Source organism: Triturus cristatus, chromosome 7, assembly GCF_964204655.1.
Source record: "Triturus cristatus chromosome 7, aTriCri1.1, whole genome shotgun sequence".
In the NCBI taxonomy this organism is placed as follows: domain Eukaryota; kingdom Metazoa; phylum Chordata; class Amphibia; order Caudata; family Salamandridae; genus Triturus; species Triturus cristatus.
The window spans coordinates 1,594,235,253-1,594,254,892 of record NC_140590.1 but is presented as its reverse complement, the minus strand read 5'-3'; the positions used below and the strand labels follow the sequence as shown (position 1 = coordinate 1,594,254,892).

Genomic DNA, 19,640 nt, shown 5'->3' with positions numbered 1-19,640 from the left:
GTCTATGTGCAGTTTGAACCTTTTGCCCTTCAGTTTGCCCAGGCCGGTGAAGAGAGCCGGGAACTCTTGAAGTATGTCCTCTGCGTGGGAGTCATGAACTTGATTAGCAAAGAAGACCAGGCCAAGGTCCTCGGCAGTGTGACAGCTGAGCAGCGTCCCCTTCTTGCCCTCCGTGACATAGAAATGCGTCTGCGTGGAGTATCCTCCGCTGGCGACAGTGGTGGTAATGACGCCACGGAGCGGAAGGGGATCCGTCCCTCCGTATGTGTATATTCGCGCTTTCGACGACGCCAGCGGGGGTCTTGGAGATAGTCGGTCATACTGGTCCGAGTCCATGACGTTGACAGACGCACCGGTGTCGATGAGGGCCTGGATCTCTGCACAGCCCACGGAGACTGAGCACATGGGCGGTGGCCTCCGCCGGGAGCTTGTCCTGCTGACGAACGACACCACGAATACCTCGTCGTCTTCGTCCTCGTACACCGGGTCGTGCGCCTTGGGGAGGGGTCGGTCGCTCAGCGGAGGATCCTCGTGTTCGATCTGGCGCACCTGTTGTTGTCCAAACTTCGGCCTCGCGGACTCTGCGTCCGTTTGACACGCCCTCCTGAACTTTAATTTTTCGAAGTCCGGGTTCAGTTGGGGATCAAAATGCTTGTTCAGTGCCGCAACCGCGGCGTCGTAATCATCATGCTCCGGTGTCAGGAAGCGCGTCGAACAGCTCGTAAATTTCCGCCCCTCCATAGTAGATTAGTAACGATCTCTTCACCGCCCCGTCCGTCTCTCGGGTCCCTCGGAAGTAGTGATTCAAACGACCTACCCATGCTTTCCAGCGCGGGGCGGCGGTAGCTGGGTCAGATGCTTCGCTGAAGGGGGGTAAAGGCACTACCGCTGTGTGGGTGACCACCGAAGGCGGCGGGGGATTGTTGACAGCCACCGCGGCAGGTCCGCTCCTCTGCGATGCGCCTGCACCGGTAGCCGGCGTTGTGGACATGTTGGGGCTTGCGGCAGCCTCAGGAACGCTTGTGCTGGAGTGCAGACCTGATGGGGTATGGGTATTCCCCGTGCCTGGCCTTCAGTAGCGGTGAGGCAGAGTGATGCCCTCCAAGGCCTGGATTTGCAACTGCCAATGCTTGTTTGAGGACTGTCCTCCTAGGCCTGTATATGTAGCAGCCAATGTTTGTTTGCTGGGGCCTAGGCTTCTCCACCTCGCACACACGAGTTCCTCCCCCCAGGGTGTCTCCACGCTGCAGCTAGCAGCTACGAGCTGCACAGACGGGCAAATTGCAGGCAGGCAGCGCGAAGGGCAGCCTGCCGAGGCCCCCTCGCCAGAGTCAGTTCGTCGGGGAGCGCCGGGGAGAGCGCGTCGTCTGCCACTCACCCGGCCACACAGGAGATGTCACCAGCGGCTCCAGGCGAGCGCGAACCAGCAAGCGGGTGGGCTCCGCCGACAGCAGGCTTCAGGCGGATGCAGGCCGCTTCCTCCACCACGCGGGTGGGCACCGCAGGCAGCGATAAAGACGAGGAGGGAGCGCAACCAGCGCGGGTGGGCTCCGCTCGCTCCCCTTGCTCCTGCAACAGCGTCGCACGCACGGGCACGACCGGCCTCGTCGCCAGTGTAGAGGTGCAGGCCCAGGGTCGCAGTTACTATTGGTAAGAGTAAAGGACACCACACTGTTGATAGGTTACTGGGCTACACCATAGAGACCACGTGCGGTCTCGCCCACCTTTATTTATCCCCTCGGGGCGAGCCCGCCCCCAGGGGTGTGTGGATGCGTGTGTGGTATCGCAACATTGTAGTGGAGAGCCCGAGTGGCTCTCTACACACACCACGAAACGTGTTGGCAGTGGCCTTATGGCTGTGACACTCTGACAATACGTTTTTTGACAGTAGGAAAAGACAAACACATAAGGACACCGATGTGGACATTGTCTTTTAGCAAAGAAACAGAACATAGGGAGAGGAAATGTATAGGAGCTGTTATCTGAAAGTGAAACTCGAGGACTGTACTAAAAAATCACAACTGTGTTTGTCTAATTTACCAAGTTGGAAAGACAGATCAAAATTGTAGATTGTTTTCTTAGGCTTTTGTATAAAATAAACAAAGAAATAATTGATTATTTGTGGTAGAAATGTTTTGAATATTTCTCGAGCATGTACTAATATGGTAATTGCTCTGCGCGCATTGTATGTATAAATGTATAGATAGACCAGAGAGTTTACGGGGCAGCGCCTTTGAGGCGCTGTATATTTGCGACGGCCCCTTTAAAGGGCGGTCCCAGACACCCTTACTCACCCTCGGGGCGGACCCGGAAGGGTCCGTCTGCTACGGCTCGGAGTGAGAAATCACATGAGCCACACTCACTCACTCACTGACTATGGCCCGGCCCGAGCTGCTGCTGCTCGCCTGCCTCCTGCCCTGGGCTTCCGCCGGGCTGTACTTCATGGAGGGGCAGCACTGCTACAAGCCGGCGCCCCGGAGGCACCCGGGAGTGAGGTATGGCAGCGGGGGGCGTCCAGGGGCGATGAACAGCGCTGGTTAGGCGGTACAGCACCAAGGGGGGCACATAGAGGGCAGGGGCATTACTGCGGGTGACTCTCTGACAGGGGAAGGCTTTGAGGGCTCATCCGAGGGGGTATGGAGCGCCTAGAAGAGAGCTGGAACACTTATGGTAGCGCTTGAAGGGGAGGTACATCTTGGAAGGGGTACAGCAATGAGGACATGCACCAGTTCTTACAATGCCGGTCTGGGATGGGGTCCACTACCTTCGAGGGTCCGTCCAGGTGAGAGGTAAAGCAACCAGGGAATGGAGCTGTTCAGCTCTGGGGGGTTAGGAGCTATAGGGTGCCAGACAACGGGAGAGAACGGATGTGGAGTGAAGTGTAACTCGAGTGGTTTTGTCGCAACGGGAGCTCCTTCCATTGGACAGGTGCTGAGGAAACCCCCAGAGTTCAGAGGGACTAGTGATGTGCACTCAGGGGTCCAGTAAATCCCACAGAGCGGGGTCATGCGCAGCCCTAGGGCCGGTGATCCTATTGAGGTCTGATCATAAGGTGTGCGGCAAGGGTTGTCGGAGGTAACATTCCGCTTTAAGGTTAATTGAGTTAAGGAGGGCAGGCATTTTGCATTTCCTTATAAACTGGTCCAGCGGTTTACAGGAACACTTATTACATAGCGCCACGACTACAAAATTGCGACAGCCGCGTTGTGTAATGGATTTATTATTATCGCTGCTGGGCTGTGGCATAAAAGCCAGTCCTTAGCGTGACCCCGTGATCCATGTACATATCACATAAGGCAATTCGTCGCGGCAGCGGTATGGGATGTGCGCAAAATCGTTACGCGGTGTGGTGATGGTTTCCGGCGCTCCAACCCATCACTGAAAAGGCACTTAAGACCAGCGGCCGCGGGAGCAGACCAGCGGCCTAGCAAAGGTGTCTTGAGGCCGCCCCCAAGGCAAGCATTTAAGTAGCGAAATGCAGCCATGTCTGTCGGCCAGATGGCCGCCCGCGCCCACTGACCCGGTGCCACTGCACCTGCTGCATTACCAATAGCCACTCTCCTGGAATAGAGTCACGTCTGATTCAGTGCCCATTTAAGTCGATTGGGAGTGGATCTGCGTGCCCTCTGTACTTCATTTAAAAGCGACATTACAGCACGATCAGAACTTAGCACATTTTTGTGTGGGCCAGGCCATAGCGGGCTTTGAGGCGCTGCACAAGATCACACATTCTGATCTGAGTGGATGACATCGAGCAGCACGTTCTGCGCATTGTAGCGCTGGCTGTGCAGGGTCGTATGCCCCAGTGGCCAGCACATGACCAGTAGACTCAGATCTGCCCTAAAAAGACTGAGGGCAGGCAGTGGAGGGCTCTCTGTGCCCGGCAGTGAGATCCTAGTCTTGGATTTCTTTCTATTGATTTAGCCCCAGACTCAGGACTACAGTACCACCACAGTGAGAGATACAACCCCCCCCCTCCCCCCCTTGCTGTGTGAAATTGCCGAACTCGGTGCTAAAACCATGGCAGAGGTCCAGATGTTTAGCATGTGATGTGCAGGTGTTTGGCACGTGGCTTGTCCCGCAGAGACATCTGTGTTCGGCCCCGGATGTGATGTAAGTATTCGTGTCTAGTTCCTTAGTTTCTCAATGGGTCCCTCCCCCGCAGGGCCCCTTGTTTGCTATTCGCGAATGGGGAAGCGGGACTGAAACTGTATTTTTTTTAATAGCACACCAGGTCAGCGTCCCTTTGTTTCTAATGCGGAAGTGGGGATTCCCCTCAGCCTTCGGTGTCAGACAATCACGAGGAATCACCTGCTCCTTTTGAAGTGGGGGTGGTGATGTGTGTGTGGGGTGGGGGGGGTGTTGTTACCATGGAACAGAAGGCAGGTGTTCAGGTCAGGTCACCCTTCTCCCTGCCATAGAGACCAGTAGCTGTCCAGGGTAGATTTTGAAACCCGGTATAGCTATTCATTTCCGTTATGTATGGATTCTCCCATGATCCACTCACAACGTTTACAAAGTTTTTTTTACAAGGCGGACTTTGACCCTGCATACATTTTCTCCGCATAGTGCACTTACCCCGCATACCATCACTCTGCATGTTTTTACTCCGCATGTGCATTTAAAACGCATGCCTTTACAACGCAAATCGTTGTAAAGGTATGTATGGTAAATGCCAGGCGCGCAACACCCATTGGACTCAAAGGGCTTCAGCCCCCCCCCCCCACCCCCCCCTGTGTGGCAGCCCGGGATGAGACAGCTTCCTGGGCACTCACACGGCCGCACCCGAGCACTTCACAGGTCTTTAAAAGACCATTTACATGTTAATGAGGCCTTGCTGTTGTTTCACCCCTTATAAGAGCCCCTGCAGCTCCACTCTGCCTATTGCTTAAAGATTCAGTCCCCCCCCCCCCCCGAAATCAGCTCCACTCTGCCTATTGCTTAAAGATTCAGCCCCCCCCCCTCGAAATGTGGCTCTAGTTGCGCCTCTGGTAAATGTACATGCGGAGTAAAAAAAAAGTGTATGTGTAGTGTAGGGTAGTGTTTTAGGGTTTAGGGTAGTGTTTAGGGTTGTGGTGTTAGTGTAGTTCAGGGTCGTGTTTATGTAGGGTAGTGGTTTAGGGTAGTGTTAGTGGAGTGTAGGGTGTGTTTGTGTAGTGTAGGTTAGGGTTAGTGTACTCTCACTTACCTGTAAAACTTTTACTAGGAGTATACCTTTACCACGCATGCCTTTGCATTGTAATGGGATGCGTGGTAAAAGTATAGTCGTGGTAAAAGTTTGCGTTATTATAAATTGCGGGGTGATAGAATTTGCGTTATAAAAATGTTGTGATGACGGTATGCGGAGTGATGGTTAGTGGAGTAACGTGATATATTCCCCATGATCAGCCTTTAAGTGGGCCGGGTCTCATCGGCAGTTTTTTTAAGGGGGCCTCGAAACGGGTCTCTATCGGGCTCTGTTTTGTGCCCTGGCACAGGCGGTCCGTTTTGTTTTTCGGACTGTAGTGACAGCAGTCTGCTGTCACTGCAGTCCGTAAAAAAATGCCAGGGCACAAAACAGAGCCCGATAGAGACCCGTTTCGGGACAGCAGGCACATCCATGTGCGAGTGCTCACACTGCTCACTTGTGAAGAAGTTACGGGATGAGGTCATGCCATGTGAGCCTTGTAGGGGAAGGGAAAACCTTTAAAAAGAGTTGTTTTCTATTTGGATTTCCCTTCTCTTTTTGAAACTCGGGAGCAGCAACATCGTGGTGGTGTCACCAGGGCTTTAAGTGTAAGATTTTTCAATATTCTATACAAGCCATAGTTGCTGCTTATTTATCTTATGCAACTAACAACCATTGACAAAGCCAATAGCTCTGCCTTGTTGTAGTTATATTACTTGTTGTATCATATATCTGGATGCAATGACAGAAACAATACAAGTCGGGCGGCACACTATGCTAAGCACAGATCTTTAGCTATTGTGTTTTTAACCCCTTGCATGCCCTTGACGGAACCACTCCGTCATGAGCCACGGGCGCCGTGTGCTCATGACTTAGTGGTTCCGTCATGCTGCGGCCGTTGGCGGCCGCTCCGCCCACGCGGCGCTAATTCCCCGCCTGTGCGGGCGATTAGCGCAAGTGGGTGGAGTCATGACGGAACCACGCTGTCATGAGCACAGCTCGCCCGTGACTCATGACGGCGTGGTTCCGTCATAAGCATAGCGGCGCCGCAAACCTCCCAAACCCCCCCAGCGCTGCGGCGGAATTCGCGCCGCAGCCAAGTGGTTAAGCCACGCCCTTAATTATATTGGCCACACCCCTTTGAGAACCCCCCCCCCCAGTTTTTTCATCCCACTTAAAGCCCTGCCCATGATGCATCTGTACACGTTGGGCATCCAGTAGATAGCACTCGGCCGCCCAGGCATGCTTTTCTTGTGTTTTCCGTTTCTGGCAAACAGCTTGCCCTGATGGTCGAATCTTGTTGGTGTTCAGTGCACGTAAAAAGGGTGTGGGGTGTTATATGTTCAATGTAGGCCTGTGGGCAGGGCTCGAGTTGGGGTACCACGCAGGTGGACGGCGTCCCCCCACTTATTTTACCGGGAGCTCGATAACTGGAGCAAATGGAGCCACACATTCACTCTTTGGCCTCTCTGGGGCGAGATCGGAGCTCATTCAGAACGCTGCTCATGCGCTGGCTTCTCTGATGCAATCGCATCTAAGGGGTAAGCGAGGAAAGGCAATGAGTCTGATGGTGCAAGCCACCTTTCGTGACGTCACTTCTTGTCGTGACGTCACTTCCTGTCGTGACGTCAACGTCCCCCCCCCCCCCATTTCTTTTTTTAGGACTTGTGCCCTGCCTGTGGGGTGATACGGTTTTACTCTAAGCAGTTGGATTCTGTAGTTGGACAGCCTTTAAGGCCAGTTACTGCCTGGCTCAGCCCTTCTCATCACCACTAAAAAGGGTCACCCGCCCATAGGAATTACAAAAGGCCCAAAAGAGGGCCCTAATATTTCATATCAATACCTGGGGCTGACCTAACACATATATTCAAATTTTCAAGGAACTGGTTAATTAGCAAAATAATTTTTCTTTTATTTTCATAATATCAAACATGATTATCACATTTAAAAAATACATAAATAAAACATAGTTATTTATGAGAATATAAATAAATGTCCCACACATAACAATCATAACTATCAGTCATACTTACACTCACTAATAATGATATACGCATACATTCCTCAAAGCAAACACATTCCTAGAACATCACAAAACCCTCCAGATGGTAAAACTGCCTCTTGATGATAGGATTAAGCATTCTCGTGTATCCTTCAGATGGTGGATGGAGACCAGTTCAAGGGCACAAGAGGGATTAAATGCCAACGCGCGTTTCGGTGTAACGCCTTTAGAGAGGCGACACCTTCATCAGGGCGGAGGTTAATAGGTAGTGCGGGACACACAGACACGCCTAAAAATCACAAGGAACTATATCAACAATTTGTACATGTATTAGCTATCATACACAGAGGGTACATGATTCTTTGTTTTTTAGCATCGATAGAAACTTAGGGGCAGATTTACAAGCCCCTTGCGCCACTTTTGCGTCATTTTTCCCATGTTAAAAATGCCGCAAAAGAGGCTTGTAAATCTGCCCCTTAGTTGTGACAAAGGTCAGCCCAGAGGTGAGATTTGATTCATAGTTTGATTTAAAAAGCCTGATAATCAAACAACGGAATAGAGTGCACCAGAAAGAGAGAAACGAATAAAGATAGAAAACCACAGAGACAAAGAAAGGAGGCCAGTGTATTTCACACTATTATGTATGATGTATAGCTAGTAGTGAATGCCAAATTAGAAAAAGGCGAGTTGAAAAAATTAATAATTAAGGGTGCCCATAAAAGAAAGTCATTACATGCAAGATGCACAAGGTGGTAGAGCTCAGACACCGAATATATCTTGAAAAATAGGAATATTCAATGGGGTTCTTTTTATAGGGTCCAGAATAAGACCTAAATGTAGAGTGGAGACGATATCTAAAACAACAACCAGGTCAGGCATATAGTACATCAATTATCCTGTTTAAAGAACATGAAAAAACGGGGAGATACATACCAGGATTCGAGATAGTTTATAACGTAATCAGGGAACTAATCCAAAAGTTGTAAGCACAGCCAAGGACTTCACAAAAGGGTCGATAATGAATCTGTTCGGTGGGCCCATCAAGGGATCGGCCCGTCTCATGCCTGCGCAGAGTTCAGACGCTCTCTACAGTTAAAACAAATATTCACGTGCGGGTTGTTTGCTTTAGAAAGCAGAGGGCTCTGCCGCGCGCCTCCCCTCTCCGCCCTTCCCTTCAGTGTGCCATCTACCCGCGGAACCGGACTGCCCACAATACACAGTTCTCCCTTTGAGGCCTCGCGCACCCAGGCCCAGCTCTGGAGGTCACACTGTAGACATGAACTCGGCCATGCTTTGAACATCGATAACATTTCACCCTGCGCGCGCTGTCCCTAGCCTTGTTATAGTGTCCACGCAGCATATGTAGGGGCGCGGCTTCCATTGGTGCAGCAAGTGCAGTTGCACCGGGGCCGACTGAACCCATATTATTGCTGTGTTTTATACAGGGTGGCGAGCGGGGGAGGGGTCATTTACTTCCTTGCACTGAGACAAGGACACCTATGGCTGCGCCACTGAACATACGTCAGCATTCATTGTGTACATAACGCGTAGCTTCCAGGCGTGTGGGCATGAAGCGCTATGAAGCGCTATGAAGCCATTGCCTATTTCGTTGCAGGAAGTGTGAAGAGCCGTAAAAGTGCGTCATGCCTGTGGTCCGGAAGAGTGTCGGATTCAGAGGGTAGCGCTTATTAACACATGCCTTCTTCGGTGCACCAGGTTTATGCTAATTTTCCCCGGAGGATTCTGTCTAAACGTCACTGGTTTGCCAGCGCTTCACTCAGTGGTGTAATCTCACTCCCGTGACGAGCGGAAGTGACGTCTCTCGCTCGTTGACTCCTTGTGAAGGGCTATGTTAAATAAAGAACACAAGATAGCCGAGACAGCAGCATTTTATAATCCAGAATTGATGAGGGGCACAAAGTCCAAGCTGCTGATCTAGCAAAGGCAACAATATGGGTGTGCTAGCTTCTGAAAGATCTCTCAGACTTGGAGGACAGTGTGCTCTCTGGTAGCCAGGGGAGATGTCCTTCCAGTTCCCAGAGAGTCATACCTGCCTCAATGCTCCATGTCTTAATAAACATCTGCATTCAGGCATAACTTTTTAGACAGCAACACTTTGCCGTTCCTATGTGCACTCATCTGAAACTGCAAACACTTGTTGCCATCTGAAGACCTGAAAACAGCAGAACATTCACTCGGTCTTCCACAGCAAGACTATGCCCGTCTCAGGGGAATACCTCGGAAGAGCCTTGCCCCTCTGTCGGCAGTCCTGCACGCTGCTGCAGGCCAGTCTATTGTCCCATAAATGCGGCTACAACACACCTGGCCTCACTCCTGTAAATTGGCGTCCAGTTGAGTAGAGATGCATCTATAAAATCGCATGCGTGACTTGTATGCCACAAGCAAAAAAGAACATAAGAACAAATCAAACATTCACCCCTAGTCACAGATCTGGGTTTAATCCATCGTTTTTTTTGCTCACCACGCCACCCCAGTTTGGACCCAACCATATGCTAATCAGTTTTTTCAATCCATCGTTTTTCTGCTCATCACGCCAACCAAATGCGTTTTTTTTTAATAAGGTACTGCGCCTAACTACCTCTCAAATAAACTGAGCGTCTCCAGAGGTTCCCAGATGATGAGAAGCAAAGGAAGTTGTCTCCCTCGGATCTACGCCTCAAGAAATGTTCCCTGCATGGCAGGCTTGCTGAGGCCATGCACCCAAGTTATGGAAGTCTCTATCCCAGAGAGCAACTCCTTCGGCCACCTCAAACGACCCCTGAAATTCCACTTCTTGGATACATACTTCTGGGTTTCTGGAATAATGTTTGGTGGGAGTTAACTCATTTTGGAGAGTTGCCTCAAAGTTTCCCATTGTGGAAAAGTCCAGCTCAGATAGTGCAGCTTATTTTAAGTGATATTTGATGTGCTAGTTCACTGTTCCAGTTGGCTGCCTCAAAGTTGCTTAATGACGTAGCACACCGTTGTAGTAATGCAGTTTATTTACTCAGCGCAAGTATTACCATTCAATGATGTTAAACCCTACCCCTTTCCTCTTATTACCCCTACTTTTAGGTATGTTGGAATTATTAAGAATGATCCTTTATCCGACATCCTGTGATGTGCTCCAACGCACTGTGGGGGCCTCGTTCGCCGCAACGTACAACTTTCTAAACAAGCATTGGTAAAGTTAATATGCCTAGCTTGCAAGCATTATGGGAGTCTTGACTAAACATCAAAGAAAAACCGTTGCAGTTAAATAAAACAAAAAGACTGCTTCCTGTATAACAATATCTGAGATAATTAATATAATGTTTAATGATTCATTGTACGTTTTCTCTATCTATCTATATATATTTTGTGCAGTTTTATATAATGCAAACTCGACCCAAAGGTATTGGAGTGCTTTACATGAGCCCCAGCTATGTTACACGAGGACACATTCATATATTTTTTTTAATATCTTTTTATTAAGTTTAACAATAATCACATACTTTGTACCGTTCATTGTTCTTTACAATTATCCAACACATTATACCAGAATCAAGGGAGAACAATTCACAATTACAAATCTGTTACAACTCTGTCTCTACTTCTTCGCATTTCTAGCTCCACCATTGGGGATATACATATACTTCCCCAGTATACATTCCATTTCATCCACTTCTTATCCCACTTTTTAGGACATCCACGTGTTGTAAATACTTCCTTTTCCGCTACCATACACTTGTCGAGCTCTTTCGCCCATACATGAATGGATGGTGGGTCCGCCGCCCCCCAGTTTCGTGCTATCTCTCGCTTAACTAATGTATATCCTAATGTTGCCATCTGTTGTCCAATTTCTGTGAGGTCTGTGGCTGTCCATATGTTAAGTAAGCCCAGTTGCGGTGTAAGAGCGAACTCTTTCCCCAATGCAGTTTGAATGCGAGTTGTGACTCCATCCCATATATGCTTTATAGCAGGGCATTCACAGATTGTGTGGTAAAAGGTGGCTATTTGCTTGCATCCCCTAAGACAGAGCGCATCCGTTCTGGCACCTATTTTGGCCAGAGTGACCCCCATCAGATAGGACCGATGCAGAATCTTAAGTTGAATCGGTCGGAAGCGGAGGGTGATAGCCGCTTCTCTAGGGGACATCAGGGCTGTTTGCCAGTCGTCATCATCGATAGGCCCCAGGTCACTTTGCCACTGCTCTCTAAGTTTTTCAAAAGTGTCAGACAAGTTGTTACATAATTTTCTATAGGTTAAAGATATGGCTTTCGAGTGTAATGGCCCATCTAGCAATCGATCCTCTAACGGCGACGACTCTGGTATGTCCTTGAGGTCCGAAAAAACTGCCATATGGGCGTGTCTAATTTGTAGGTACCGAAACAGTTCCCCTTGTGCCATTTGGTAACGCCCCCGGAGTTCCTCAAAACTAAGAATAGAACCCTTTTTAATCAAATCTCCCACCACTGAGATCCCGATCATGTCGAATCCTGGTTGGTGGCATAGAGTGCCTAGTCTCTGGGCTTGCCACAGTGGCGTTGCTTTTGTGAGGATGTTTGCCCAGCCCAGGCGTGAATTCACCTGGTGCCAGAGTCCTACCGTGTGAGAAGTGGGCCCAAAATATCTGTTTCTTGACTTTGGAATATAGTGCTCCCAAATAGCCGGACCGACCAGTTTGATATCTGTCCAGCACATATGCCGGATCATTAGGGAGGTGGTACATCCAGTGGTTCACCACTACCAGTTGCGAAGCCCAATAGTAGAGTTTAAGATCAGGGAGGAGTATGCCCCCATAATACCACCCTTTCGTTAACTTTTTTAGTGCCACATGAGGGGCCCTGCCGTTCCACGACAGCGTACGGACTTCACTCTCCACCGCTGCGAAATATGTATCTGGGACACGATTCGGACAGTTCTGGAGAATGTATAAAAACCGCGGGAGAGCCAGCATCTTAAAGAGGGCAGCGCGGCCCACTAGGGACAGAGGCAGGGACAACCAGTGTTTTACATCTGCTCGCAACCGGGCTAGCGGAGGGGCCAAGTTATGCTTATGAAACCGGGCCGGATCTGATGTGACAAAGATTCCCAAATATCGTAAACCATCCCTAGCTACTTCTATCATACAATCCGCCGGAAGACGAGGAACCTGTCCCCGAAGCACAAACAGTACCGACTTGCCCCAGTTAATCGCATAACCAGAATACTTTCTAAAGTTCATAAAGATGTTCAAAACAGCATGTATGGACTTATAGGGGGAGGGAAGATATAACCTCATCAGCGAATAATGATATTCGATCCTCCTGATCTTCCGTCCATTTCAGCCCCCTTACCATGTGGAAATGTGGATTTTCCTGGTCAGTTATGTCCCCTATCTTGGACCCCAACGGTTCTATATGCATGTTACAAGTACATGTATGTTCCCTCCAGTTCAAGTTTCTAAGACGCAAACATATGTGTGTCTACCGTCGACATGTTCTCTGTCAGATCCGCCATCGATGGGCTGGATATTCGATTCCTAGGTATGAAAGGTCACCGACTTTATATGGCTAAGTTACTTCATTTTTACAGTTCAGGCAAGTAGGCCCGATTCTGTCCTCAAAGCCTTTCCCTGCTCTCTGTCTTTGACAGCTTCAGTTTGAGCTCGCATCTGTATCCATGAACTTTGTCCTACTCCCTGTGCAGCTAACGGTGCCTGCCTCGGCCAGTTTACGCCTGCCTGCCAAGAAGCTGTATTTCACCTTCGAATTATCTATTTTGCTCTTCAGCCGATGCATTCCTGTCTAGTGATTTAGGTAAACATTTCCTTTAGCTCACAAGCAAAGGACTCAGCCTTTCCGTCCTCCTGCAAGTGATTCATAGCCCTGCTGCCATGGAAAGTTTTCTGCCCCTCGCATCTCATATAGACACTCAGACGCTTGTACACGCACACACAGTTAGTATAGAATAGATCCTGTCCGAGAGTCCTTCCTTGTGGATAACATAGTTCTTTAAACATAGGATGTTAGATATGATTTGGGATTAGGTTGACTTGACCCCTCAGACTTCTCGTCTCCACATGTAGAGCTAAATGTCAAGTCCCCTTCACCCCCTAGTTGCACGTCAATTACACGTCATACTGCTGCGCGCGCATCTATGCCAAGTATTATCTTATAGATCCACCTATGTTTGATAATGCAAACCAATCATGTTTCTTTTATTCCTTATTACGCCTAGTTTCGATTACGTACCTGTTTTGTCACTTTCCTTATCAAATGTTACGCCTTCTACATTCGTTTCATTGTAATGTACTTATTATAAAAATACATGTCTGTCAATAAATTATTGTACTTCACTTCCTGAACCTTCGTGGTGACGGAACCTGAAGGCCGCGACTCGAGTCGGCCATTTTGAATGGAATAAAGCCCATTTAGAAAACCTCTTATACCACGGATTCTGCCTCTTGTTATTTTGAGCTATTTACTTTATTTTAAGATTCCGTATGAAATTCAGTCCGGTATTTTATTTACCACATAATGGCGCCCGAACAGGGACACTTTCTCATCTCACGCGCCGGCGGTGCGTTGCAGGCCCGGTCTCCTGCCACAGCTGGACGGACCATAAACGCGTACCAGCAGGATTTCCTGTAAGCTCCCTCCGGTCAAGCGGGGGCGACTGAGGCTGCGATCAACCCAGACGAGGCGGTGAGAAGTGCGAAGTATCCCGACCAGAGCCTAGCTGAGAGAGCAAGATCCGAGGTATACAGAGGCCCACCAGGCTTCTCGAAATCCCGATGTCTAGAGGGTCCGCTGTCCGCAGTCATCGAGTCCTGTCCATTCTCTGAGGCCTTTCGTTTCAAGGAGCTACTCGGTGAGTACCATCGCCGGGGAGGCGTGTTGACGCGCACATAGGTTGTGCCGGTCAAGACGGATTTGGGTACACAAATCCGGTCTGCACTGTTTAGCAGTGTATATGTACTGTTTAGCAGTATATCAAGTATTCCGAAGTATTCAGTTATTGTCAAGAATTTAGCGTGGTGATTAGTTAGGCAGACTGTCATCATTGTCGATCATTGTTAAAATGTTTAATGTTTAATGTTTAAAGTAGTCAGAAATGTCTTGCATATTGTGGTATGAATGATTGTTCATTGTTCACCGTTCATTATTGTGTTTTTTTCATATTAAGTAAGTTCAAGAGTAAGTATCAGATCAGTTGACAATATGCCGCTCTTCTCAAAGTTAAGACAGATTACTACTAGAAAAGGGGTGCTTGAAGAAGCAGTTCCTATTCCTCCTAGGGACACTCCAGGGCATTTTATGTACCATAAACATGGCTTAGATGCCATATTGTTTCTTGATCTATGGGTAGATTATACCAAGGGATTACCGGAAAGTCAAAGGTGGCCCATAGCGGGAACCTGGGATGCAGAGTGCATCATGAAAGTGGAGGAAGAGTTATGGAAAAGAAAGGTCAGACAGTCACAGAAAGACGCTGTTGAGTTATGGCGTAAAGAATCTCATAGACGAACAGAAAAAGCACGTAGACAAGAAGAGAGGAGTAAAGAAAGTTCAAATAAAGTTCAAGAAAATCTATTAATTGAGGAAGGTATCCGAGTGAAATCAGAACAAGTAAATAGACAAAGAAATGCTCTTATGAATGGTATGTATCCCCTTCTAGCCGAAGGACTACCTAAGGCTGCTCCAGAGATGCCAAAAGACTTGCCACCCCCATTATTTCCAATTAAGGTACATCCAAAAGGGCATCCCAGAACCGCAGAAGATGTTTTTCTTTCCTCATATCTAGATGACGCAGCTCCCGAGTATGCTAACGCCACATCACATAGACCGTCTGGCGGAGGGGTTCAACGTCAGGATCAGGTATCTGTCCCCGTGCAACAGCAAGTTCCAACACAAGCGTCGGCAAGCACATCTGTTTCCGCATCTGTCTCCGCAGTCGACTCTACAGAGGTATCGACACCCATAGTTGCTGTGTCACGTTCGACGAACCCATTCACACCCAACGCCCCAGATGGGGCCACGGGAGGTGCTAGCAGTACTTTTACACCACCTAGAATAAATAAACTTGTCTTTCAAGAGTCAGCACATTCACGTACACCAAAATTCGTAAATGAACGTACGCTTAAGGAACTCCTTGTTAATTGTAGATATGACCCCGTGGTCGGTAAAGAGGACGAAATGGTCCTGGCATCATTACGTATCAGACGAGCCGCAGAGTATTTAGCAAGGTTACCAGGAATGACTACGCATCTGGATAACATATATCATTTTGTTCAAACAGGACGAGATCCAGGCTGTATTAACAGAGCTATGGAATTCCAGAAAGTAGAGATACAGGGGGAACTGTTACGTTTCCTCATAAACTGTGTGATCAGAAATCAAGATCGTCCGGGGGTAGACCCGAATGCAATGCTTATTCTTACAAGATGGAGTCAGAATATATCGGAAGGGAGACACGATAAACAAAATTGTATAATAGCCATGTGCCGAAAAATACGTAAAGAAATAGAACGTATTCATGAAGAGAGATTGGGAACAGACGAGTTTGAGCAAGATGAAGTGTCCGAATCAGGGAATTCCGCAAGACAGTCAGAGACCATAGCCTATGTAGGCAGAGGAAGATCCTGTGAAAATACTAGATGTTTTTCTGATCCAATACACTCTGTATACCCAAATAATAGCAGAACGTATCCGACGCCTGTAATAAATCTGAAATCTCCTGAACATTTGTTTCAAGCCGCAGACAAGATACTACGAGAACGAAGAGGTTACCACCTCCTCGATTCCATGGATGAGCAAGAATTAGCCAGATCAGCCGTTCACTGGATTGTTAGTCCTGAAAAATACGGTGATGAGACCGTAGCACACACGTTTCTCAACCTCAGTACAGATGAACAACGCTTAGCTGGAATCTATATGATTCAGCAACTCCTCATATTATATAAGAGCCAACATGCTGACCCTGGTCCTTTACCTGATATATTAACGGAACTACTCACAAACAGATGGAGAGGTTCTAGTAACAAGCTAATTAAAGAGATATTAGTGTCACGTAAGCAGTATGTCCTTTTTGTAAATCCAGATTCTCTCTCCCTGCCCCGCAGAGAAAGAGCACCGTACTATATGGATAGACAAAATCCTTTACGAGAAGTGCACCCAATAAAAGGCGAAGACAATGAGTTTCACCGTGTATTTGTTTACACACCCATATCAAAAATGGAATTATTAGAAATGAAGAAAGTAGTACCTAGTCATGACAAAGACCCAGCGGGTTTCCACCGAGAAATTAAAGACATGTTACTGATGGGAGAGTACACCTTTCCTGATATTATGACGATATTAAAGGTGCTTTTGCCTGCTGGCATTTATGAAAAACTGAAAGAAAAAGAGTGGGAAGTAGGAGACCAAAAGATAGACTGGACAGCATTAGCAGAGGAAGAAAGGAGCCGAACTGCAGGTTCGGGGCTCGGGGATAAAGTTAAACTGTTACCAGGTTTACTAGTACAGGTACTGCCACGTTTATTAACTACAAAAAAGGAAGATTGGGGTGCAATCACAGCCTGTAAACAAAAGCAAGATGAAGACACAAGCGATTATTATGCTCGATTTGAAAAATGTTTTGGTATAAATAGTGGTATAAAGGCAAGTAGTGACTCATATCCACATCTATTTGTGACAAAATTAGTGGAAAATGCATTGCCCCCAGTGAAGAATAGAATATTGAAATTCGAGAGTACCTGGCAAAGTAACACTCCGTCGCAAATGCTACAAATGTTACAGTATCATCACAATAGAATTAGGGATGAACAAGAACACGAGCATAGACGCATGAAGGATACAAAAATGAAAATGCTAGTTTCTCAGACAGTACCAGCAGATGGTCACAAAAAGGGTGTGACACATTCTGGTGATTCTGCAGTTCCTGTAAAAGGAACCTGCAATTACTGTAAACAACTAGGCCATTATGTACATGATTGTCCAGTCCTGAAACGTAATATAGCTACAGGTATTGCAAAAGAGAGACCACGATTAGTTAGACAAGATCAGAATGAACAAGGAGCTATGTCCATGCCAGTTCAGCAACAGTCCATGCCAGCCTCACAGCAACCCATACAGTTTGTGCCAGCTGCACCACTGTTGCCTGCTACTGCCACACAAACCACAACACGACAAATGTATCAGACTGCACAGTATGAATACCCTGAGTATCAGCGTTACGCATGAACCAGCCTAGAGAGGGAAGTTGACTTACCGCTTATCGAGATTCCTGTAGATCAAGAAGGACCTTATGTACATAGTGAATTATTAGGTCAGGATAGAAAATTCTTACTCGATACAGGGGCAAGTCGAACAACTATAAAACGTAGTGAAGTTCCAGGGGCACCCCTCTCAGGCTCTCAAAATGTTTCCCTTGGTTTTTCGGGAAAACCTATTGTTAATGAAGTATCACAGCCTCTACCACTTACGATAGGACCTTTGACACGAACTACAGATTTATTGCTTACTAAATCATGCCCAGAAAATCTGTTAGGAATTAAAACTCTGAAAGCACTAGGAGCCATAATATGTTGTTCTCCGGAAGGAGTAAGGTTGTTTTTGCGTGATTTTAAAGGTCACTATGTGTCTAGAGACATGGATCCCCGACTACAGACTTTACCAGTACATCTATGGGCACAAGGCCCTACGGATGTTGGCTGCATGAACATTACACCCTATCGAGTTACATTGAAAGCAGGAGTGGTACTACCACGAATGCGACAATACAAGTTACCGCATGATGCTGTAGTGGCTTTGTTGAAAATCATTGATGAGCTGATTGCCCAGGGAGTAGTTATAGAAACAGACTCCAATGTATGTAATTCACCGATAATTCCGATTCTTAAACGAACTGATCCTACTGCCCCACCAGTGTACCGATTGGTTATTGATTTGCGTGAACTAAACAAGTGTATTGTACCACAATTCCCTGTGGTCCCTGATATATCATCATTGTTGACAGCAATTGATTCCGAAGCAACATTTTTTACTGTAATTGATCTCAAGAATGCCTTTTTCAGCGTCCCAATAGATCCGGAAAGCCAATACTTGTTCGGATTCAGTTTAAATGGGCGCAGCTTTAAATTCTCACGCGCTCCCCAAGGATTCACAGAAAGCCCCAGCATCTACAGCCAAGCATTGAAACGAGAACTTGACAGTATCCACATGCCAGTCAATACTGCACTGCTTCAATATGTCGATGATCTGCTGATCACCGCGAGAAGCGAGTCAGAATGTGAAAAATCTTCTCTGACAGTTTTACATTTCCTAGCCGACAAGGGGCACAAGGTGTCCCCTTCTAAGCTGCAATTCTGTGTTCAGCGAGTTATTTATCTTGGTCACTCGCTGTCCAAGGAGGGAAGGCAGCTTACACCAGATCGCATCCAGTTAATTGCTAACATGTCAATACCCCAGACACAGAAGGAGGTGCGGGCTTTCATAGGCCTCACTTCATATTGTAGGCAGTGGATCCCTCAGTACGCATTTCTAGCAAAACCACTCATTCAGTTAACCACACAGGAGGCAGCCACATCGACTGTTCTCCCTTGGACTCAGGAACATACACAAGCTTTTGAAAGCCTAAAGAAAGCTTTATGTCAAGCACCTGTTTTAGCAACACCATGTTATAGCAAACATTTTACACTCTTTGTTACAGAACGCGAAGGTACTGCCTTGTCAGTACTCACTCAGGATCAAGCAGGATCACGCAAGCCATGTGCTTATTTTTCCAGTACATTAGATCCCGTAGCTCAGGCTTTGCCTGCATGCCTGAAATCAGTGGCAGCGACAGCTTTAGCAATCAGACAAAGCGATGCCATAGTATTAGGACACCCATTGACAGTACAAGTACCACATGCAGTAGAGATTCTTGTGAACCGAACACAAACACAACACTTGACCATAGCAAGACTTACCGGTTATGAACTGACATTGTTTCAACCACACATAGAGATCCGACGGTGTAATACATTGAATCCTGCTACACTATTACCTGTAATTGGAACAGACCCACTAGCTCATGATTGTGTTGAAATCATTGAAATAAAGACGAAACCTAGACAAGACTTAACAGACGTTCCATTGTTAGATCCAGACCTGACATTGTATGTAGACGGATCGTGCATGAGAACAAGTACAGGAGATTTAGTGGCCGCGTATGCAGTCACAACAGACACTGAAGTTATTGAGACACATTGTATAGATACTCTGTCAGCCCAAGCAGCAGAACTTATTGCTCTAACGCAAGCCTGTATTCAAGCCACAAATAAGAAAGTTAATGTATACACTGACTCACGTTATGCATTCGGAGTTGTACACGACTTCGGCGTGCTGTGGCGAGAGAGAGGTTATTTAACGTCCCATGGTGCCCACATTCAGCACGGACCCCTCATTCATGCCTTGTTAGACGCAATACATCTACCCACTGCTATATCGATTATGAAATGTAAAGCAC

General features: G+C 47.5%; 1 protein-coding gene across 1 annotated transcript in view; it reads left to right on the top strand.

The window, feature by feature from the left end:
- The first annotated feature begins 2,318 nt into the window (after window positions 1-2,318).
- The window catches only part of CTSZ (cathepsin Z), a 104,596-nt gene continuing 87,274 nt past the window's right edge, over window positions 2,319-19,640 (top strand). The window contains exon 1 of the mRNA XM_085619454.1: window positions 2,319-2,495. Coding sequence (XP_085475580.1) covers window positions 2,377-2,495 — 119 coding nt within the window. The 5' untranslated portion in view covers window positions 2,319-2,376. The remainder of the gene's footprint in view (window positions 2,496-19,640) is intronic.